Source organism: Myotis daubentonii, chromosome 5, assembly GCF_963259705.1.
Source record: "Myotis daubentonii chromosome 5, mMyoDau2.1, whole genome shotgun sequence".
In the NCBI taxonomy this organism is placed as follows: domain Eukaryota; kingdom Metazoa; phylum Chordata; class Mammalia; order Chiroptera; family Vespertilionidae; genus Myotis; species Myotis daubentonii.
The window spans coordinates 26,215,896-26,240,186 of record NC_081844.1 but is presented as its reverse complement, the minus strand read 5'-3'; the positions used below and the strand labels follow the sequence as shown (position 1 = coordinate 26,240,186).

Here is a 24,291-nt window from a genome sequence, read left to right as displayed (position 1 = left end):
TAGAAGGCAAGATTTAATGCTTGTAAGCACCCTGTCTTCTTAATTACACTAACCATTGCTGTCATTGTAATTCTCTTTCGTTTCTTATAGTCTGAAAATCAGAACTCGAGCAGTGAACTCGCCTCACAGACCCTGACCTTCCAAAGCAGAAAGTTCACTGCCTCCCTCTGACTTGTACAGCCAACAAAAGAAAAAGGGGGAGCTGTGGGGAGCACAGGACTTGGTTGAAATGTCTGAAGGAGGATTCTCCGAAGGATCGAGGGTCTCTGAGGGGACCTTGCCGAAGGTGGCAGCCCCTACCTTGCCTTTTTCAAACAAGTCCGATTTTCCAGGGTGTTTTGTTAGAATCACTATGTTTAGTCATTTAGACCCTTCCTTGTAGAAGCATATACTTTCTCAAGGATGCTTGTCTTGCTGATTGTATCTATACCAGGGGTCCTCAAGCTTTTTAAACAGGGGGCCAGTTCACTGTCCCTCAGACCGTTGGAGGGCCGGACTATAGTTTAAAAAGAACTATGAACAAATTCCTATGCACACTGCACCTATCTTATTTTGAAGTAAAAAAATAAAACGGGAACAAATACAATATTTGTATTTGCATGTGGCCCGCAGGCCGTAGTTTGAGGACCCCTGGTCTAGAGGTTAATTTTAGTTCAAGCTGTTATGACAATAAAAGTCAAAGGAGGCGGGCAAAGGGGGCTACTTGGCAGCAATAGCCAAGTAGTGCCTTAGCCCTCTCTTTCACAGAAATGTGTGTCAGAGTAATCATTCATCCGTCACTTAGGGTCTGCTTGGTCAGCTTCAGCATTTAGACAGTCATATACTATAAAAGTGTTTGCGTCGTAAAGTGTCTTGATTATTATGTTAGCATTCCTGCTCCTATTCTCATTGTCATTGTTGTCATTATCTTATAAACACTAAAACAGTTGCCCAAACAGTGTTGTTCAGTGGTTAGACATCAGCCCTAGCACCAAGAGACTGCTGGTTTGATTTCTGTCAGGGCACATGCCGGGTCCCCAGTGCAGGAGGCAGCCTACCTATGTTTCTTTTTCATTGATGTTTATATCTCTCACTCCCTCACCTTTCTGTTCTGAAAAAAAGAAAATATGTATATACTAGTATATATACATATAGACATACATTTATATCATTTTTAAAATATATTTTATTGATTTCTTACAGAGAGGAAGGGAGAGGGATAGACAGTTAGAAACATCGATGAGAGAGAAACATCAATCAGCTGCCTCCTGCACACCCTCAACTGGGGATGTGCCCGTAACCAAGGTACATGCCCTGAACCAGAATCGAACCTGGGACCTTTCAGTCTGCAGGCTGATGCTCTATCCACTGAGCTAAATCGGTTAGGGCCATTTATATCATTTTTAAAACGTAAATTGAAACTGGCCTATAAAATAACTATGAAGTAATGCTTTTAATATAATTCTGTGATGACTGTTTTGATTTCATCTATTGGTGGTTATTTTTCCTCCTCTGAAATCTTCAAAATACGTGCTGTGGTTAGGATGTATTGCCTTCTTAACTAGATAGAAAAATGTCATCTATTCTGCCACTACTATATGTCTATATTCAAACATCATGTCTATATTTCAGTCAGACCACAAGGAGAAACCATTTTTAAGTACAAACAAATATCTGTTCTTCTGCCATTTAAAGGCACTTCAAGCTTCTGCCACAAAAAGGATCCATTGCTCCCTTATTTTCACTCAGATATAAGAGATGCTGGAGTGCAACTTGGGAGTTCTCCAGTGAACACTGAAACTGGCCCCCACACATGAAGAAAAAGGAAAGACCAAAGAAAGAGACAGACCAGTCCAGATTTTTAAGTGGCAGTTCTAATACGCAAAGGAACTTGCATACCAGGGTGTTCATGGGTGGCCGTTAGATCAGTAGACCTCCACACTGCCCACCAGAATCTTCAAAGTTTACCTAGAAGCCTTCACTGGGTCACCGGGTCAGATGGGGTCAGCAGCATTGTCCTCTCAAACCTCCGTCCTGGAAATGGCTTTAGGGAGGATGCGACTGGGGAAGCTCGTGGAGGCTGTTCTCCCGCGGTGAGGGTGCAGGCGCAGACGCGGCCTGCGATGTTGGCGCTGTGCCCACGGGAGTTAATCATGTAACGCAATGCCTGTTAGCGCCCAGAACCGAGCGCCTGGCGCCGTCTGCAGGGATTTGGGCAGTCCGGCAGGAGCTCTCCCACGGAAACTTTCCGTCTGCCAAAGCAAGTAAAGGTCGACCGGCAGTCGTTTGTTTGAGGACCCGCTTTGGGCGGAAACCTGGCTTCTCTGGGTCTGATAAGGAGCCTGGGTTGCCCACCTGGAAAACGTAGATAGCCTGAATGTGCGGCCCCGCCAAGTGCGGTTATGACCTTCTACAAACCCAGGACAGCATGTTTATTAGGGGGACCGCCAAACATGGAAACACAGTAAATCACCCATTCTGCATGCAAGGTCTTTTATTGTGTTTTTGCTATAAAATTGCATTTAAAGGAAACAAACAAACAAACAAACAAACAAATAAATAAATAAATAAATAAATAAATAAATAAATAAATAAATAAAATGGCTTTAGTTTTCCATCAGTGGGCAGAAAATATATCCCAAGGACAGGGGTGGGAGGAAGTGCCAGAGGCCAATTCCAGCATGTCATAATTTCAATAGTTTCATCAAAAGGTTGATGAGACGCCCTAACCAGTTTGGCTCAGTGGATAGAGCATCAGCCTGCAGACTGAAAGGTCCCAGGTTCAATTCCAGTCAAGGGCATGTACCTTGGTTGTGGGCAACATCCCCAGTAGGGGGTATGCAGGAGGCAGCTGATTGATGCTTCTCTCTCATCGGTTTTTAACTCTCTATCCCTCTCCCTTCCTCTCTGTGAAAAAATCAATAAAATATATATATATATTTTTTATATATATATATTTTTAAAAGGTTGATGAGACTTGGGGACTCCTCAGGGTTGAGTCACACATGTAGTCACCTGCATCTGGCTAAGGCAGCTGTGGGCAAACTACGGCCCTCGGGCCGGATCCGGCCCGTTTGAAATGAATAAAACTAAAAAAAAAAAAGACCGTACCCTTTTATGTAATGATGTTTACTTTGAATTTATATTAGTTCACACAAACACTCCATCCATGCTTTTGTTCCGGCCCTCCGGTCCAGTTTAAGAACCCATTGTGGCCCTCGAGTCAAAAAGTTTGCCCAACCCTGGAAGGCATTTCCCCAAACCTGAATAGGATACATTAGATTGTGGCTGCCAGACAGCTAAAAGGCATCTTAATCTGTTATTGCCTCCTACTGGCCAAACACCTGAATAGTCGTAGGCTAATTCCCCCACTCTGACAATGGTCTGTACCAAACCCTGACCCTTTGAAGTGTATATCTCTGCCACACTAGATAGAAAAATGTCATCTATTCTACCACTACTATATGTCTATATTCAAACATCATGTCTATATTTCAGTCTATATTTCATTTCATTTTTCTATATTTTATTTCTATATTTCATGTCTGTATTTCATTTCATTTTTCTATATTTTATTTCTATATTTCATGTCTGTATTTCATTTCTCAGTGCCTGAGGACAAATTGTGTTAATAAAAAGCATGGGGTCCTGGGGATGGGGAGAACCTAAGACCTTAGACTTAAGATCCTGGATCTTAGCTCCTTTAGTTAAGCTCCTCTGACCCGCAATGCCTTTCAAAATTATATCTCATCTTTGGACTCATTATTAGTCTCTGGATTCCTATTTAACATCTATGCACAGCCTTCTTCAGATTCCTGAACCCTTCTTGATGCTGGGACAAGAACCCCAGCAGGGATGGAATCTGATTGTCCAGTTATAACTCATTGGTTAATCAGCAGTTGCCTCTTCTCAGTGATCCTCCCACAGAGCAGCTGCTTGAACCTTGTGTAACGCTTTCCATTAGAGCCATACGCCAAGGCTACGGGGAAAATCTCTCTATACGTACAAGGAACTCCTTGTGCCTTTTCAGTGGGGCTCTTTGGCTGAAAAGACCATCTTGTAGGGTGAGTCTTGAGACCTCATGGTTTCCATGGTGCAGGTGGATGCAGCCACACTGAGTCTATTCTGACCCTTGTGTTTGCCATGATGGAGACTACAGGAACCACCCACTCTTACCCCCAAATGTATCACCAATGGATTTGTAACCCGCTTGGATCTTCTCTTCTGATTGTAATATATAAAACTAGAGGACTGATGCATGAAATTCGTGCAAGAGTAGACCTTCCTTCCTAAGCTGCCGGTACTGGCTTCACTCTGGCACCTGGGACGCCCAGCTTCTCTCTGGCTGCTGACAGGCACCCGGGACCTTAGCTTCACTCACAGCCCTGGCTTCGTTCAGAAGGACATCTGGTCAAATTAGCATATTATGCTTTTATTATTATAGATAAGGTACAAAACTGTCATTCCCTGGAACAATATCTCAATCCATTGAAATTTTGCTTCCTGACAATAAACTCACAAAATTTCTCGTGAGGTTTGAATGATTCTTACATTGACAGATGGAACCCAGTTTTCTGATGAATCTCATTATTGCTGGATTAAACAGTGTAACTGTGGTGGCAACAGGAATGGCACCAGGTGTCTGACTAGGTTCAGACTAAACATGGGTTCAGCAGCCTGTGTACTTGGGTTCTGACTAGGAAAGAACTCAGAGCAAGACCCAAAGTGTAAGAGAACATTTATTGTGTAAATTAAGGAGGTAGGAGAAGTAATTCTAAGAGGAAATGGGTTTAGGAAAGGAGTTAAGGAGGTAAAGGAAAGCCCCCTTGGAGCTTGGGAGTACAAGCTAATGGTAACCTGACTAGGGGAAGGAGGAGAAGAGGGGGGAGGGAAAGGTACAGGTGTGCTCCAGGGAGGGAGAGCACACTGGGTCCTCCTTCCTAAAGGTTTTAAGGGTGGAGATTTCAGGGGAGGTCCCAGGGGAAGAGCTGAATGGAATATTCTGTAGCTTCCAGGTGTGTCCATTCAGGGATGTGGCCTCCACTGATGGACAGGCCGGCACCAGGCCAGGGGTCACTATTCAATGCAGCGGGTCCTGATGTCAGCCCTGGCATTTTGCTGCTTATCTGGGCCTGGAGCTAGAGGAGGGAAAGTCACCCTGGGGACAAGGCCCCACCCTACAATTGGTTGCCCATTTCTGGACACCTGGGCTCTCCACCTGGTGACCTCTGTCCCTGGCCCATCTTCTTGCTCTGGGTAGGCCTGGGGAACTACCCACAAGACAACCACAAGTAAGGGGTGGCTCATGACCTCAGAGGAGCCTGACTGAATCACCTGTGGGAACACATGTTTTCATGTGAAAAACGTTTTCTAAAGTTAACCATTCTAAATGCACAGAAGTCACTTTTCACGCTGGAAATGATAGCTTGTTCCTGGTTTCAATGCTGTTTATGGGAATCTGACTGTAGTTCTGGAAGGGAAACACCCTAAGGCATCCCTGGTACGTGAGCCTGTGCACCTTTTTGGCAAATGCACAGGTTATACTCCCGTTGTCAACAAAGATGAAAATAGAGCCAGAGTCATTAGGTGCCTTTTAAGTGTGTTTGTTTGCAAGGAAGGACCACTGTTCCCTGGGGCCTCTCAGCGCTGCCTCTCAGTGCAAACGTCCCTGGACAGGAGATCTGGCCGCTTTGGGCTCAGGCCTGTGCACCTCAGGCGCTAGGGGGCGTGTGGTGCGAAGCATCTGTCAGCAGAGCTGGGCGCCAGGTGGGCGGGGCTGCGGTACGGAGGGGGCGGGTCTAGGTGGGTGGGGCTACGATACGCTCTGCTACCTCCCGGAAGTTCAGTCAGATCGCACCTCTCATCTGCGATCTGTCAGGTGGTGGGAGCTGTAGGCGGACTCGGGAGGCCCAGGAACCAGAAATGGTGAGTGTGCGGCCGGGCGCGGGGACGGGAGGAGGGGCGGGTGGAGCCGCCGTGGCGGGACCGTCTCCCCACGGTCAGGTCCGGAGCCTGCGGACCCGAGGCGCCGGGGTCTCCGCTGAAACTGCAGGCCCCTCGGGCTCGCAGGGCGGGGCCCAGCCGGGACCCGGGCGGCCAGTGTGTCCCCGCGGCAGGGCCTTGGGCTGCGGAGCGCGTCTGGGCAGCTCTGCACCCTCATCCCCGCGGCTCCGCAGTCGGTGCGGGGACCACGGGGAGGGTCATGGGGACAAGGGTGACTCAGCCCCCGCGGTTCGTTCATAGGAGGAGCTGTGGTCAGTGCCCGCCCCCCCCCCCCCCCCGTCCCTCCTTTCTCCCCAGAAGGACCCCGTTTTCTCCTGAGTTTTGATGTTTGTGGAGCAGGCTCTCAAGTCCACCCCCTGTCCACCAGGCCTAGCTCTGCAACAAGTGCCTGCACTTCCAGTCTCTCCCCCGAATTCTAATCACCATCTTCCCTTCTCTGAGTCACAGCATGTTTATCGACTATTTGTTTTGCGGTGCTTTTCAAACGGTTAAAAACAAACTTCAACTGAACAAATTGAAAGGACTAATTGGCTTGATTCCCCTTTCAGGAATCAGGCAGCATCCCATATAGTAAATAGAATCTGAGCGGCTGTTCAAAATGGAAGGCTTTTACTATTTTTTTTTTCTGTGAGCTTAAGTTTTATTTATTTATTTATTTAATTTAATCTTTATTGTTCAGATTATTACATTTGTTCCTCTTTTTTCCCCCCCATAACTCCCCTCCTCCCAGTTCCCGCCCCACCCTCCGCCCTCACTCCCCACCCACTGTCCTCATCCATAGGTGCACGATTTTTGTCCAGTCTCTTCCCGCATCTCCCACACCCCTTTCCCCCCCAAGAATAGTCAGTCCATTCCCTTTCTATGTCCCTGATTCTATTATGATCACCAGATTATTTATTCACTTGATTCTTAGATTCACTTGTTGATAGATGCATGTTTGTTGTTCATAATTTGTATCTTTACCTTTTTCTTCTTCCTTTTCTTAAAGGATACCTTTCAGCATTTCATATAATACTGGTTTGGTGGTGATGAACTCCTTTAGCTTTTTCTTATTTGTGAAGCTCTTTATCTGACCTTCAATTCTGAATGATAACTTTGCTGGATAAAGTAATCTTGGTTGTAGGTTCTTGGCATTCATCACTCTGAATATTTCTTGCCACTCCCTTCTGGCCTGCAAAGTTTCTGTTGAGAAATCAGATTACAGTCGTATGGGTACACCCTTGAAGGTAACTGACCGTTATTCTCTTGCTGCTTTTAAGATTCTCTCTTTGTCTTTTGCTCTTGGCATTTTAATGATGATGTGTCTTGGTGTGGACCTCTTTGGATTCCTTTTGTTTGGGGTTCTCTGTGCTTCCTGGACTTGTAAGTCTATTTCTTTCACCAGGTAGGGGAAGTTTTCTGTCATTATTTCTTCAAATAGGTTTTCAATATCTTGCTCTCTCTCTTCTGACACCCCCATAATTCTGATGTTGGTACGCTTGAAGCTGTCCCAGAGGCTCCTTACACTATCTTCATATTTTTGGATTCTTTTTTCTTTTTGTTTTACCAGTTGGGTGTTTTTTGCTTCTTCGTATTTCAAATCTTTGACTTCATTCTTGCAGTCCTCTAGTCTGCTGTTGGGAGTCTGTATAATATTCTTTATTTCACTCAGTGTATGCTTAATTTCTAGTTGGTCCTTTATCACAACCTCGAGGGTCTCATTAGATTTCTTGTAGGTCTCATTAAGTTTATCGGCAGTTTCTAGAAAATTCTTGAAAAACCTTAAAAGTGTGGCTTTGAACTCTATATCCAGTAGTTTGCTTTCCTCTATTTCTGTCATTTGTGTCCTTTTTCTTTGTCTCCGCATGTTTTATGCTTCCCTGTGTTGATAAAGTCGTTTTCTGTGCTAAGTGTCCTCTAGGGCCCAGTGGTCCAGCCTCCCCAATTACCTGAGGAGGACACTCTTGGTGCACCCCCTTGTGGTCTTTGTGCACAGTCTTGTTGTAGTTAAGCCTTGATTGTTGTAGGTATCACTGGGAGGAATTGACCTCCAGGCCAATTGGCTGTGAGAATCAGCTGTGTCTGCAGTGGGAGACCTTCTGTGCTGGAGATACCCCTCCGGGGCAAGACTTGCTTCAATGAGGCTTTGGTGCTCACTAAGTCTGCCCCTTGAGTGTGTCCTTTATGGTTCCACGGAGCTGCTGACTGGATTATCCCACCCTGACCTCTGGGTACACTGGCTCCTGGATCTCTAGGGAGGTGCTAATCTAGCCTCTGCCTGAGGCTATCCAGCAAAAGCCTCCCTGCAGGGCTTGGGTGGGGCGGGTCCCACGGGATCAACAGGGCGGGGCTAGCAGTTATGGCTGCTCTCAGTGCTGCCCTCAAAGGCTCCACTTCTCAATGTCCCGGTAATTGCTGCAAGCCGCTCTGAGAGGAAGCTGCCCTCGAGTTCCAACAGAAGCCAGACAGCCCCGCTTCTCCCGTTTGAGTCTGGGTCCCCAGAGACTCGTCCGGAACTGGAGCTCAGAGCCTGAGACTCCCTCCCGATTGAAAATGACAACCACGCCCTCAGCCGCCAGCCCGGTCTGTGTGGGTCTCTATACCTTAGTATTTTACTCTCACAGTGCGCCTCCTCTGAGTCTCGGTATGCTTTTCTCTTTCCTTCTAGTTGTAGAATTTCCACTCAGTCGGCCTTCCTGTGGTTCTGGATGATGTCCGTTCCATCTTTTAGTTGTATTTTTGAAGTGGTTGTTCGAGGCAGCAAACTCCGTTGTTTAACTATGCCGCCATCTTGGTTTCTCCTATCTTCGTTTTGTTAAGTTGTATGAATTCCCTATAAATTTTGGAGATTAATCACTTATAGGAGATAACATTGGTAAATACTGTCTCCCATGCAGTGGGCTTTCTTGTTGTTTTGTTGATGGTTTCTTTTGCTGTGCAGAAACTTTTTATTTTGATGTAGTCCCATTTGTTTATTTTCTCTGTAGTTTCCATTGCCCTCGGAGCTGTATCAGTAAAGATATTGCTACGACAAATGTTTGCTATTTTGCTGCCTATGGCTTCTTCTAAGATTTTTATGGTTTCCCGTCTTACGTTTAAGTCCTTTATCCATTTTGAGTTTATTTCTGTGTATGGGGTAAGTTGATGGTCTAGTTTCATTTCTTTTGCATGTGTCTGTCCAATTTTCCCAACACCATTTATTGAAGAGACGTATGCTTGGTCCTTTATCACAACCTCGAGGGTCTCATTAGATTGTGATAATCTAATGTATGCTCTTGCCTCCTTTGTCAAATATTAATTGAGCATATTGGCTTGGGTCAATTCTGGGTTTTCTGTTCTGTTCTGTTGGTCTATATGTCTTTTCTTGTGTCAGTACCAGGCATTTTAAAGAACAGTAGCTTTGTGATATAACTTGATATCTGGTATTGTGATCCCTCCATTTTTCTTCTTCTTTCTCAAGATTGCTACAGCTATTTGGGGTCTTTTTTTATTCCAGATGAAATTTTGGATAGTTCTATATTTTTGAAGTATACTGTTGGTATTTTAACAAGGATTGCATTGAATCAATAGAATGCTTTTTGGTGGGATGGACATTTTAATGATGTTGATTCTACCTATCCATGAACGCTGAATATTCTTCCATTTGTTTATGTCTTCCTCTATGCCTTTTTTTAGCATCCTGTAATTTTCTGAATATAGGTCCTTTACCTCCTTGGTTAAATTAATTGCTTGGTACCATAATTTTTATGTTGCAATGGTAGATGGGATTATTTTTTTAGTTTTCTTTCTGTGAGTTCATTACTGGTGTATAAAAAACCATAGATTTCTGGGTGTTAATTTTGTATCCTGCTACATTGCCGAATTCATTTATTAAGTCTACTAGTTTTATGATGTAGTCTTTCGGGTTTTCTGAGTACAATATCATGTCATCTGTGAATAATAACAATTTTACTTCTCCTTTTCCAAGTATGCCTTTTATTTCTTCTTCTTGTTTGATCGCTATGGCTAACACTTCCGGTACTATGTCAGACAAGAGTGGTAAAAGAACTGTCTTGTTCCGGTTCTTAGGGGAAATGGTTTTAATTTTTGCCCATTGAGTATGATGTTGGCTGTAGGTTTGTCATATAAGGCTTTTATTATGTTGAGGTATGATCCCTCTATTCCCACTTTCCTGAGAGTTTTTATCAGGAAAGGTTGTTGGATTTTGTCAAATACCTTTTTCCACATCAATTGATATGATTATGTGATTTTTGTCTTTCAATTAAAAAAAGGCAAAAAAAGAGAGCAACAAACAAAAAAGGAAAACAAAGAAAAAAGCAAAATAAAAGCTAACAAAATAATAACATAAAAATGGAAAATTGAAATGTCAATCCTTTGGCTGGCTTAAGATCCCAGTTTTCTGGAATGTCTGTGATTTCTTTCTTTTTTTTTTATTTTTCTGGGACTGAAGGCCAGACCTTGTTAACTCCCAGGACTAATCAGATTATTTTATTCCTTTGTACCATTCAGGGTGGAATCTGGGTGTGGCTGTATTCCTTACCTGGGGGCTGGAGGGAGGGGTTATAACTTTAGGAAAAAATGGCTGCCCAGGTCCTGGGCTCTGGCGTGACTCAGCACTCAATTTGCTGCCACCTCTCCTAGTCCCCTTCTTTCTCCAGTCTCTCCCCAGAGTCCACTTGTCTGCACCTTCTCCCGCTCCTCAGCACGGGTGAGTGTTGGTATCCGAAATGTCCTATGAACAGGGTTCAGTGAGAACAAACAAACGCCAGCCACAGAAACGGGGAAGACTGAGTCTCTGGGAGCTCTTCTTTTACCGGCACTGCATGGTCTGGTCAATGCTTCAGGCTGCCCCCTCTGGGCTTAGTCTTTCGTAATTATGGCACCCAGATCTCAAATCCCCTGGCGCCAACAGTCCTGCAGATCCGCCCCCCCCCCCCCGCCCCCCCCCCCCCCGGTCAGGCTGAGCCTGTCCCAAGGGATGCAGCTGGGTGCCGCAAGGTTTCCCTCTGACCCTCTGGGCTCAGAGATCTGGCAAACTTTCCTGCCCAGAACCCTGGTTTTTACCTTTCCAGGGGAACTCTGCCCTTCCCGGCTGCAAACTGTCTCACCAGCTGAGTCTGCTTCGCCAATTCGGGGTAGATATTATTCGTTTCAGCTCATTCTGTTTGCTCCGGGACAAGTGTTGGGACACGTCGGCCTATTCCACCGCCATCTTGTCTCTTCTCTCGATAATATGAACATTTTAATGATCTTAATTTTTCCTCTCCATAAACACCATATATGCTTCCATTTATAGTTTACACTAGAGGGCTGGTGCACGAAATTCATGCAAGGGGGGTGGGGAGGGTATGTCCCTCAGCCCAGCCTGTACCCTCTCCAATCTGGGACCCCTCGAGGGATGTCCAACTACCCGTTTAGGCCCGATCCCACACTGCCGTCAGACATCCTTCTCACAATTCAGGACTGCTGGCTCCCAACCGCTCGCCTGTCTGCCTGCCTGATTGCCTCTAACTGCTTCTGCCTGCCAGTCTGATCAGCCCCTAACCACTCCCCTGCCAGCCTGATCGACTCCTAACTGCTCCCCTGATGGCCCAATTACCCCCAACTGCCCTCTCCTGCAGGCCTGGTCTCTACCAACTGCCCTCCATTGCCGGACCAGTCACCCCTAACTGCCCTCCCCTGCAGGCCTGATTGTCCCCAACTGCCCTCCCTTGCAGGCCTGGTCCCTCCCAACTGCCCTCCCCTGCTGATCTGGTTTCCCCCAACTGCTCTCCCCTGCAGGCCTGGTCCTCTCTTGCTGCCCTCCCATGCAGGCCTCATTGCACCCAATTGCCCTCCCCTGCAGGCCTGATCTTCCCCAACTGCCATCCCATGCCGGCCATCTTTGACCACTTGGGGGCGGCCATCTTGTGTGTTGGAGTGATGATCAATTTGCATATTACTATTTTATTAGCTAGGATTCCAATTATAGTTTACATTTAATTCTATTTTATATTAGTTTCAGGTGTAGAACATAGTGTTTAGACAAATTTTACAGTTTCTGCCTGATATTTTCAGTAGCCCTAAACAACCCCTATATATTTTGGAATCATGTGCCACTTCAGTATGAAAATATTGCAGATTCCAATAAAGGGCCTTGTACATGCCAAGTCTTAAATTGTTCCTCAATGTCCAGGCTCTGGTTACAGTGTTAGAGTTCTACTGGAAAGACTTCTTTTGAGTGTGATCATATGATTTCAATATACGTGTCCATGTGTCCTAAAAATCAGTATGAAGTAACCCTCAGGCTCATGAGTAGAGGACTTTTGTAGAGGGCTAAGTTGTCCTGCCTTGCTCATGCCTGAGCTCTAACTTCCTAACTCCATGAAATGAGAAAGGCAAAAGGTCAAACTGAGTTACTAACAAATATTATAAAAACAAATGATCATTCATACTCTTTCACAAGAATATTTTCATTAATTCAGATGTATCTGACTACTTCTAATAATCTGGGGTACTTCAGGACAATATGGCCAAATACATTTTGTTCCAAGTTGAATTTTCACGCACCTCCTGGTCTCTCCTGTTTGGTGATAAGTATAGAAGAGAAAGCTATAAGGCCCTTATTGTATTCGTAGTCATTAAAACTTTATGCAGATATAACAGTATGTTTCATGGACTGCTGCATCAAATGGTTATAATGGAGATGAGTTTTCTCACAAGGAATTGATGGGAATAAAATAGAAGTATTTTAATTTATTAATATAGAAGTTGTTCAAGGTGCTCTTTACCCTGACATTAGAGAGCAATGAAGACTTGAAGTGATGGCCCTGACTGGTTTGGCTCAGTGGATAGAGTGTTGGCCTGCAGACTGAAAGGTCCCAGGTTCGATTCCAGTCAAGGGAGTGTACCTTGGTTGCGGGCACATCCCCAGTTGGGGATGTGCAAGAGGCAGCTGATCGATGTTTTTCTCTCATCGATGTTTCTAGCTCTCTATCCCTCTCCCTTCCTCTCTGTAAAAAATCAATAAAATATATTTTCTTTAAAAAAGAATACACTTGGCATAAAGCACAAGTGGGCAACTCAGCTAGTCTGAGCGCCCCACCTGGTTGGTGGGGGTTCAAGGGTTTAAAAAAAACCAAAACGACTTGAAGTGATTAAAGTAAAATCATATCAATAAATTCCATGTGTGCCCTAGTTGGTTTGGCTCAGTGGATAGAGTGTCGTCCTGTGGACTGAAGGGTCCCAGGCTCGATTCCGGTCAAGGGCACATGCTCAGGTTATGGGCTCGATCCCTAGTGGGGGGGTGTGCAGGAAGCAGCGGATCAATGATTCTCATCATTGATGTTTGTTTCTGTCTCTTTCTTCTCCCTTTATCTCTGAAATAAGTAAAAATATATTTAAAAAATAAATAAATAAATTACATGTGTTCTTCTGGAAGTGAGTGTGGCAAATTCATAAAAGTCTTAAAATCATGCTATAGACTGAATGTTGGGGACCATGTGTCCTATGTGAAATTTCTATGAATTAATGTGTAGATCCTCAGTGCTATCTGACCCATTCTCCTCTATATATATGTGGGATGTTTTAGGACTCAGTTACCTTTGAGGATGTTAATGTGGAGTTCACCATGGAGGAGTGGGCTTTCCTGGATTCGACCCAGAAGAAACTCTACACAGATGTGATGCTGGAAACCTGCTGGAACCTGGCATCAATAGGTAGTTATGACAAATTCTTTTTTTAAAAATATATTTTTATTGATTTTAGGGAGGAGAGGGAGAGAATGAGAGAAAAATCAATGATGTGAGAGAGATTGGCTACCTCCTGTGCACCGCATGTTGCAAAAGACCAGAGAAAAACTAAGCAACGCTTTAGAGAAAAAGAATTACACTGTTTATTTACGCTGGTGGACTCAGGGAATAACTTTCCAAATCTGAGTAAAGTAACTCGCAGGGGGCTTCTCTTTTATATCTTTCTGGAGTCTTTGTCCCGAAAATATGGATTATGCTTCTGGTCCTATTCATGGGCTTTGCAAGAAGGCCCCCAGGTGTTGGGGGTCTCCAGGCCATATCTGATGGTCTGGCCTGGCGCCAGCATTAATAACCCTCCCTTCTGGGGCAGTGCACTGTCCACAGTTTTATGGCCTCTGTAACAGGTTCTGCAAGACCAGTTTCTGGGAAAGAGGTAGTGAATTATAGGTTATCAAGAATGTACACTGGGCTGGCTGGAATGGATTCAGATTGCTAGTCGCCACCCTCCAAATATCAGGGTTACATTGGAATTAGCCTTTTAGCCTCCTCACTCACACTAGGGATCTGGCCTGCAAACCAGTCCTACTGGGAATTGACCTGTGACCGCCTGGTTCATTGGTTGACTGTCAACCACAGAGCTACTCTGGCCGGCAACAACTTGTTACTTATTTAGTCAATTGGAAAACTAGTGTTGCTTTCTCATCGATGCTGTTTCAAGAACTGAAATATGGAAAGGGAGTACATTGCTAATTAAACTAGGAATGATCATAGCTCATTGTGTCCCTAAAATTTAACCATTTTGTATATTCTTTAATAGTTTATAATGTTTTTTCTAGCATGTATTTTAGAAGAAAAATGTGAAGACCATGATAGTGAAGATCAGTATGAAAATCATGGGATGAATCTTAGGTGAGATGCATTGACATGAGACAGTATTAAGAACATCTTTGTTGTTGTTTTTTTAATGGTTTTATATACTTATTTATTTATTTAATATTTTAAAATTTATTTCAGGTAGGTAGGGAAAGGGTGAAAGAGAGACAAACATCAATGATGAGACAGAATTATTGGCACCTACCTCCTGCATGCCCCTCACTTGGAATCAAGCCCAGAACCTGGGCATGTGCCCTGACCAGGAATCAAACTGTGACCTCCTGGTTCAGAGGTTGGCGCTCAACCACTGAGCCACACTGGTGGTGCAAAAATATGTTTTTATTAATTTTAGATTGTGGAGGTGAGAGGGAGAGATAGAAACATTGATTAGCTGCCTCCTGCATGCCCTATACTGGGGTTAATAAGTCTACAGTCTGGCCATGTTCCCTTTTGGGGAATTGAACCACGCTGAACCAGTGAGCCACATGGGCCCAGTCCACAAAACAATCTTATAAACAGGTAATCCAATTGTATCAGCCCCATTTTAAATGTATTGATTCTTCTAATAATCTCTAAATGTTTTTTTTTCTGAAATATGACCTAATGTTTAGTATATAAAAATAATTACACTTGGAAACTATATACAGAAGTACCATTAATGAATATAAGTGTTTTTATAATACCTATGATCCAGCCTATTTCAGAGGTTTTAGGATATCCACTTTCAAAAATTGGAATTTACAGAAACATCACACTTTCCTTGAAAACAGTAAAAATGTCATTGTCATATTATCTACACTAATGAAAGAGAAAAATGGTAATTGGCGTACGACGATACCCTTTTCATTGGCTAATCAGGGCTATATGCAAATTAACTGCCAACTGATTGGCAGTTAACTGCCAGCTAAGATTGGCAGTTAACTGCCAACAAGATGGCGGTTAATTTGCATATGTAGGCACAATGCAGGGAGGCAAAAGGAAAAGCAGGAAGAAGCCCCCTGCCACTGACAGTGATCGGAAACCCAGGGGGGAGCTAAGAGCTGGGGGGCAGGGCAAAGGCGGCCCTAGGGCCGCCTTTGCCCTGCCCCCCAGCCATAATTGGAGAATCAGGCGCCTTTTCCACCCTGGCCAGTGATAGCAGGAAGTAGGGGTGGAGCCAGCGATGGGAGCTGGGCATGGTCGAAGCTGGCAGTCCCAGGAGCTAGGGGTCCCTTGCCTGGGCCTAAAGTGGAGCCCATGATCGTGGGGCCGCTGCAGCTGTGGGTCCCCGCTGCCCGGGCTGAACGCCTCAGCCAGAGGCATCCTGCAGGGGCAGGGGCGGAGCCCGTGTGATCACGGCGCCCCCCGCTGCCACTGCGGGTCCCCGCTGCCCGGGCCGGATGCCTAGGCCAGAGGCATCTGGCCTGGGCTGGGAGCAGAACCAGTGATGGGGGGAAATGAGGGTCCCCTGCCCAGGCCTGACGCCTCTGTCAGAGGCGTCAGGCCTGGGCAAGGGGCCGATCCTGCGATTGGAGGGTGATGGGGGTCAACGCCTGAGGGTTCCCAGTATGTGAGAGGGGGCAGGCTGGGCTGAGGGACACTGCCCCCCGCCCCACACCCAGTGCACGAATTTCGTGCACCGGGCCCCTAGTTAATAAATATTAAGTCATTAACTGAGTATTAATAATATGCTTCTTATTTTTACAGCAGTCATACAATAGAGAGACTCTGTACAAGGAACGATGGTAGAGAATCCAGAGAAAACTTCAACCAGATTCCAAATCATAATGAAAAGAAGGAAACTCCTACTGAAGTAAAACAACCGAAAGCCACGTTGTGTAGGCAAATCTTCATGCATTATTTATCCTTGAATAACCACCTGAGCTCTCACATTGGACCCAAAGTATACCTGTGTCAGGAATATGAAGAAAACCCTTATAAATGTAAGGATCCTGAGGAAGCTTTCAAGCATCACCAACATATTCGAAGACATGAAGGCAGTCACAGTGGGAAAGCTTTCCATTATTCAACTTCCCATAGAAATCATGAAAGAATGCATATCGGTGGGAAACTGTATGGATGTGGGAAAGGCACTAGTCGTCTCATTTACTCTAAAATTTACAAGGATACTCATAGTGGAGAGGAACCATATCAAAGTAAGCAATGTAGCAAAGCTTTCAGGTCTCCCAAGTACTCTGGAGAAAATGAAAGAAGACACAGTGGAGAAAAGCCCTGTCAGTGTAAGAAATCTGGTAAAGCTTTCAGTTCCACTTCTCTTAGAAATCATGAAAGAACATATACTGGCGAGAAACCTTATGAATGTAAGCAATGTGGGAAAGATTTCTCTCGTCGAGCTTCCCTCCAACGTCATGAAAGAATTCATACTGGGGAAAAGCCCTATAAATGTCAGCATTGTGTCAGAGCTTTCTGTGATCTAGATGCCCTCCAACGTCATGAAAGCATTCATACTGGGGGAAAACCCTATAAATGTGAGCATTGTGATAAAGATTTATCTAATCAAACTTCCCTCCGACGTCATGAAAGCATTCATACTGGGGAAAAACCCTATAAATGTGAGCATTGTGGCAAAGCTTTCTGTGATCGAGGTGCCCTCTATCGTCATGAAAGAACTCATACTGGGATAAAACCCTATGAATGTAAGCATTGTGGCAAAGGTTTCGATTATCCGTCTTCTCTCCAAGATCATGAAATAATTCATACTGGAGTAAAACCCTATGAATGTAAGCATTGTGGAAAAGCCTTCAGTTATCTACAGTCCTGTCGAAGGCATGAAAGAACACACACTGGACAAAAGCCCCATGTATGTCAGCAATGTGGTAAGGCTTTCAGTCTTTCCATGTATCTTAGAATTCATGAAAGAATTCATACTGGGGAAAAACCCTATGAATGTAACCATTGTGGTAAAGCTTTCTCTGATCCAAGTTCCCTCCGACGTCATAAAAGAACTCATAGTAAGGAAAAATCCTATTAATGTAAGCAATGGGGGAAATCCTTTATTCATCCCAGTTCCCTTTGGATTCACAAAAACATTCATAATGTAAATAAATCATAAGGAAAGAACTCACAGTGAAAATAAGCCCTATCGTAAAGGTTGTAGAAAAGCCTTTGAGTATGCTAGTTCTTTTTTTTATCCTCAACCTGAGGATGTTTTTCCATTGAGAGAGTGGAAGTCAGAGAGAAAGACAGAGAACAATATTGATATGAGAGAAACACATCAATTCGTTGCCTCCTGCACATGCCCAGACATTAAAGCACACATAGTAGAGAAAAGCTCTATTAATGTAAGGAATGTGGTAAAGATTTCAGTTTTACCAAGTCTCTTAGAAAGCGTGGAAGAAAGAACACATACTGGGGAGAAACCTTATGAATGTAAGCAATGTGAGAAAGCCTTCAGTGGTCTCACACATCTTGGAAGACATAAAAGAAGTAATGGAAAGAAGCCTCCTGAGAGGTGCCGGTCCTGGGTGTAGGGTTGTAGAGGAGGCACTAGGGTGGAGTGGGGTCCCTGACACACTGGCTTCGGCCTTATTTTCCTGGGTCCCCACTGGGGTGGGCTGCTGAGTGGTGGCTGTGCAGGTGCCGGATCCCAGGGAGGGGCCCAGCCCACATGCAATGCACATCTGCTCCGGGAACTGAGTGCTTCACCTGACATGCACCTGACCTCACAGTCCTGGCTCTGTGTGCATCTTGGACGCCCGGCCGCTGGGCTCTGCTCTAGCCTACTGGGGCACCTGGGGCAAAACTACTCTCTCTGCAGGTCTTCTGCCTTGGCTCTGAAGGTCTGTGGGACTTGGAGCGGCTGCAACAAGCAGGCCAGCCGCCCGAATCCCATGGGCAGACCTGTGGCTCTCATCCCCAGGAAACTGACTTTGGAGAAGAACAATGGGATGTTTTGAATTTAGGCACACATGTTAGGAATGCAAGGATTTTTGAATCTCCTTTCTTAGATGGATTCAAAGTAGATTACTGGAATACAGTGCCTTACTTTACAGTGTACGGAGTGAGGGCATAATTGCAAAAAAATATTTTCTTAAGTATATTACAACATTTTTAGTGGAAACATTTTTGCCTAAGATTAACTGAGTTACCCTACTGGCACAAAATAAAATGAGTGACCTTGAAAAATGCAAAGTTGAGAGACAGTAAAGCACTAGTTTGGATTAGTAAATAGAAATATTACTGTGATCTTATCACTGAATGAGGTCCATCAGGCAAGACACGAAACATTTCTAGCCCTATAAGAGATTAGATGGTAAATAGTTACCATCGTTAAAATAATCTTGAATAAGTAATGACCAAACAATTCCTAATAAGACTAAAAATTCCTCCTTTTTTACCTGGAAGTAGATTTGAGACCCATATTTAAAGACAATTTGGCCCTGGACAGTTTGGCTCAGTGGATAGAGCATTGGCCTGGGGACGGAGGGTACCGGGTTTAATTCCTTTCAAGGGCACATGCCTGGGTAGTGGGCTCCAGTAGGGGGGGCTTGTAGGAGGCAGCTGATCAATGATTCTCATTGATATTTCTCTCTCTTTCTCCCTCTCCCTCTCTGAAGTCAATAAAAAATATATTTTTTAAACAGTATATCTTATACAGAATAAAATAAACTTTAAAGACAATTTGATTGTTTCTAAATTTTTATGAGTGGGATTCATGAACTGACAATGTATGGAAATAAAACGAATAAGTAAAGTGGGAGACTTAGAAAAATGAATGCAGTAAATGGTTCTGCTTCTTGGTTGATGCTAAGCTACCCCAGAGTTAATTGCATCTGTAGCTTTCAGCTTTACAATGAGTACAACCCTAGATACCTGTTTCACCAACAATTACATAGGTAAATCACTTTCAATCTGAGCAAGTTGCCTGCTTTGGTATTTTATGGATATGAATCGTACCATTCAGTAAAAAGCTAAAAATGATCTGCCATGTCATAGGCCCAGACACTTCAGTGACTTCAAAAATGTGAAGGCTTTTAGTGGAGGTTAATTGTTTGCAAGCAGTGAAACCAACTCTGGCTAATGTAAGGAAGGCAGGCATTTCTCTGAAATGGGCAGATGAACACAGGCCTCTGAAAGGACCCAGCAGGGGCAGCTCAAGTCCTGTCAGGGTTGGCCCTGGAGTGGATCTGCGTTAACCAGGGTCTCCCTTGGCTTTACTGCCCACAGAGTTGAATTGCCCAGATCCCTTTAGTTCCATGACTACCCCTAGGCCAGAGGAGGGGGAAGAGTATTGAAAGATGTTCCCATTGAGACTTAATGCAGAGGTAGATGGTGGGTCCCCAGTGAAAATAGAGTTATTGTCACAAAAGAAGAGAGAAGAAATATGGTGTGGGCAAAAACAAGAGATATGTTGTACAGGTAGGAATATAGTTATTGTGAAAATGAAGAAATATTGGTATAAGGAAGCATCTTCCTTTCACTTGCAGATGTGAATTAGAAAATGATGGTGTCCTATTTGTATGAATTTATTATATTTCCTGCCTGTCAGATTCATTGGACATTGTATATGATATAGACATTATGTATTTATTGAACATCAAATGGGAGACAGAAGAAACTGTATTGTAGGCCCCAACCCCTTCAATGTAGTCATGCAAAATAAGACAAGGCAGTGTAAGAAATATCGCAACTAAATATTAAGGGTAGTACAGTATGTTTCAGAGGAGTTTTAAAGTAGACAGAAAATACTTTTCTGGACAAGTTTTATAGAGATTAAGTTTTGTTTGGCTGGGATCTTGAAAGATGAGTTGGGTTCTAGAAAGAAAAAACTGTATTTGTGGGGCACTCCAGAAAGCTCATTCAGGCTAGAGGAGGAGGAGCATGAAATGGAAGTTGTGGAAGATAAATAAACAGCCATTCTACTTCCGTCAGCACAATACACTCTACTACCTTTCTTAGTAGGTCTTTGGATGTGGAATTGTACTTTGAAAATGCAGTTATATTAGCGCTGAGTTTCTTTTCAATAGCCTTTTCATCAGCTAATTTTGAAAGATCTGCTTCTTAATCATGTTCTAAAGTCTGTTTCAGGTGCTCAGATTCAAAGAGTAATTCCAGCCTTTGGTTTCCCACCTCCTCTCTCAGTTCTAGGAGTCTTTTGCTTTGAATTGTTGTGTCACAAATCAACAAGCTAGACAAGACGCCTTAATGAACCAATTAGTTAGGAGTCAATTTATGGCACGCAGGTTCAGCGCAGATTACCTCTGTCAAATTCTGAACACCCAAAGGAGGAAGCATTCTCTTTTTATATTTTTAGGGCCTTTGTGTAAGTTATTTTTGTAGACAGCTTATAGCCTTACTACATATCATATCTAGCAAACACCTGTCATATCTATAAAGACAACTTGTAACCTCGAGTATCATATCTCTATAGGCACCTAGCATCAATATCAGCGTACCAGTCCCTTTAGATGGCTAGCTTGCAAGGTCAGACAATTAAGTTTATCTTTTCTATTATTCAAGCTAAAAAACAAAGTTATTTTACAGTCTAAAAATAAGAGAATTTCAAAACAGCAGAGAATTCTAAAACAGCAGTTTTCCCTAAGGAGGGATTATTACCATGCTTCATTCCCTACTGATTTTATGTAAATGAGTCAAATCATTGACTTGTGGGTTACTGTTGGGTAGGAAGTCATATCGGCTCCTGAGGACCATAAGCTTGATGGAATTAATTTTCTGTTGAACAAAGTTAATAAACCAGTTTATAAGACAGGGGTCCAGAATGAGGGCCAGGAGTACGTGCGAGTGACTCTCAGCTTTAGTGGGTCTGATGAAGAGTTCTGGATTCTTTATTCTGCTGGGGCTGCCTTAACCCTTTGAGTACCAACCAATATCCTAGGAACTATGCTAAAATTGCCAAGGCACTTTGATGATTTTACAGCAGTTTAGGAAAAAAATTATGAATCGCAAGTAAATGAAGTTACACATTCAAAAACTTAAGTAAACCTTTACTACATTTGTTTTCATCTTTGACATATATTGTTTGCTGATTGTATTATAAAGTACTAGTAGAAAAAAAATTGACTTAGAACTGGACGCCATTTCGAAGCTTTAGGGCTACAAAATCTGAGTAAACTTCATAAAATCGTAGTACCTGTAAAAAATTAGGCAGATAAATGCCAGTGGTCAATTTTAGAACTACAAACATTTGGCATCATAAGTAATCTGCACTTAGATGCCATCTGTCAATAAAGAGTGAACTGCTAGCATCTAATAGTGACACTGCAGGAGGAGCACGATAGCACTCCCGGCACTTTTGGCAAAAGACAGGAGGAACGCTATCACGCTCCCCGGCACTCTAGGGGTTAAGCTGGGTGTGATGAAGCCGTATCAAAATCCTACTGACCTTGACTGCTGAGGGGTGGTCAAGATGATGGTGTGTGGTCCTCTCCAGGTAGGAGTCAGACCGTGGGTGGTAAATTTCTTTACCCAAAAAGAGTCACCAGGGTGGAAGGGATGAACCAGATCAGACATTGGTACAGGCAGCGCATCTCAGACATACTTCTGGATTCTTTCTGGGTCAACTATAAAGCCTGTAAGAACTTGAGTAAAGATTGGTTATGGATTTCAGCTTTTCTAGATTGGGTTTCTGTGTAAGCTGGTGAGGTGGGTAGGTCAGGGTCTGGAAGAGTCACTAGAATCTGTAGAGGCCCCACTGGTTTTAGGGCAGCCTCCTGGGCTGCCTCATCTGCAGCCTACTTTTCTCTTGCTTCTGGGGAGTCCCCTTGTCTCACATAGGTAGAGGTGGAAAGAGTTACATTTGGTAGTGCCAGTTGGCCCATTCTCCTTGCTCTGCTCATGTCTGTCTAACTGTCTAATATATTACCTCAAGGATCCTGGCTCTGAATTCTTTCGGAAAATGGACGTTGGATTTCTTCTGTAATTACTTCCTGCTGAGGCAGGTCAGAGGTTTTTTTCAGAGCCAAGAGTTCCTTGCTGTCTGTCAGAGGGATGAGACCTGGCCACAGAAGGAGGTGGGCTTATACTTGGTGGAGACAAACTATTATAAAATTTAGTATTATTGAGCAATTAGAATTGCAAGAGTTATAACAAATGGTCTGGTGGAAGGGAAAGAAAACATTTCAGTTTTAATAACTTGTATTGAAATAGAATTTTTCTCCTTAAAATTATTCCTCTGTTTATTAAAAGAGCCAAATCAAGACTAATTTATTTATTGCATTTAATTTGGTCTGATTGTTTGCATAAACACAATAAGAATGGTAACTGACCGCCTTTGCTGGAATTTCATAATTGAATCGTAATGTGCCCCATAGGGCCAGGAAGCCAAGCCATCCAGCTGCCATCAGGCCTGCCTGCAGTACCTGCTGAGTTAGGTGAATCTCTCACCTGCAGCAACTCCACTTGGGCCCACGCCCTAGGCTTCAAGGCCCATCTCAGCAGCCCTCCTACTCATTGCAGCCCAGAGTGCAGGGGGGTCCACGGGGATGCAGAGGCGCCCTTATTGCTTCCCTTCTACTCTAACTGCCAGCGATGGTAGGGTATGGACCTGGTGCTCCAGCGCCAGCTATTTTCAGGGCTACTAAGCAGGACACCAGACTTTTCCCGTGGCACTTTTATTGGCTTCACGTCTTCAGAGTTTAGACAGGGCTCTTTAAAATATGACACTCCAGTCCAAGTTAAGTATTGCCAAATTTGGGGGGAATTATATAAGGAGAAAAATATACTGACCTGCTTTAAGATCTTATGATTTCCCTTATCAGTCCTTTTCATGGACTCTTCAGAGTAATATAACTGTCTTCAAATGGAAAGAAAAAATTAAAAATGTGTCTGTATTCAAAGAGTTACAGTTGTCCCTGTAGCAGGGTTCCCTCTACTTGACTTGTCCTTAAACTACATATGGTCTCTGGGAGGGGTGACACCCTCTCATAACAGACTAAGGGAGTTCTAACCCTTCACATGTCACAGGACCTCACAGGGTCTGTAATTTCTGTGACAGAGGCTGGTACTCTACTTTTCTCTGTTCTAAATAGGCCTCCCCCACTTTCCTAAAGTTGAGGTTTTTGTCACCCCTGACATGTGCATGGTCACACAGGCCTGCAAGGCAGTATACAGGCTGCCAACTGTCTCTCAATAGAGACCAAAACCTGATGAGTATTTTTCCTTGCCCATTTGGGCACCTGCCCTTTTGGTAACTGCATTCAAATCTGTAAGAGAATTAAAGGTTAATACAATATTATTAAAACAATGACATACAATATTGGCACTGTGGCCACCTTACGTAGCCAAATATCCTGCTACTAAACATGACACATGGTAGGGCTATACAAACATCCTAGAGGGAGATGACTAAAGTCCATTTTTTACCTTCTTTGTCTTTCTGGAGCCATGTTCATGAGAAGAAGGCATTAGCCAACTCCATCATGTAGGGCAGGGGTCCTCAAACTATGGCCCGCGGGCCACATGCAAATACAAATACTGTATTTGTTCCCGTTTTGTTTTTTTACTTCAAAATAAGATATGTGCAGTGTACATAGGAATTTGTTCATAGTTTTTTTTTAAACTATAGTCCGGCCCTCCAACGATCTGAGGGACAGTGAACTGGCCCCCTGTTTAAATAGTTTGAGGACCCCTGATGTAGGGCATTGCTCTAATGCCATGCAGGGTGATCCATGCTCTTGGCTACAACCAGCACCTGGGAGTGTAGTAGGGGAGTCATGCTGCACAGTTCTCTGTAAGCTACTGTCAGGGCTTGTGTGCAGCTGTCAGTTCT

General features: G+C 43.9%; 1 protein-coding gene across 1 annotated transcript; it reads left to right on the top strand.

The window, feature by feature from the left end:
• Positions 1–5,858: 5,858 nt before the first annotated feature.
• On the top strand, positions 5,859–17,631 carry LOC132235005 (zinc finger protein 709-like). Its single transcript, XM_059696696.1, has 4 exons — positions 5,859–5,904; positions 13,532–13,658; positions 14,528–14,600; positions 16,251–17,631. The coding sequence occupies exons 1-4, from the start codon at positions 5,902–5,904 to the stop codon at positions 17,533–17,535; spliced, it is 1,488 nt and encodes a 495-aa protein (XP_059552679.1). The 5' UTR covers positions 5,859–5,901; the 3' UTR covers positions 17,536–17,631.
• The last annotated feature ends 6,660 nt before the right edge of the window (positions 17,632–24,291 follow it).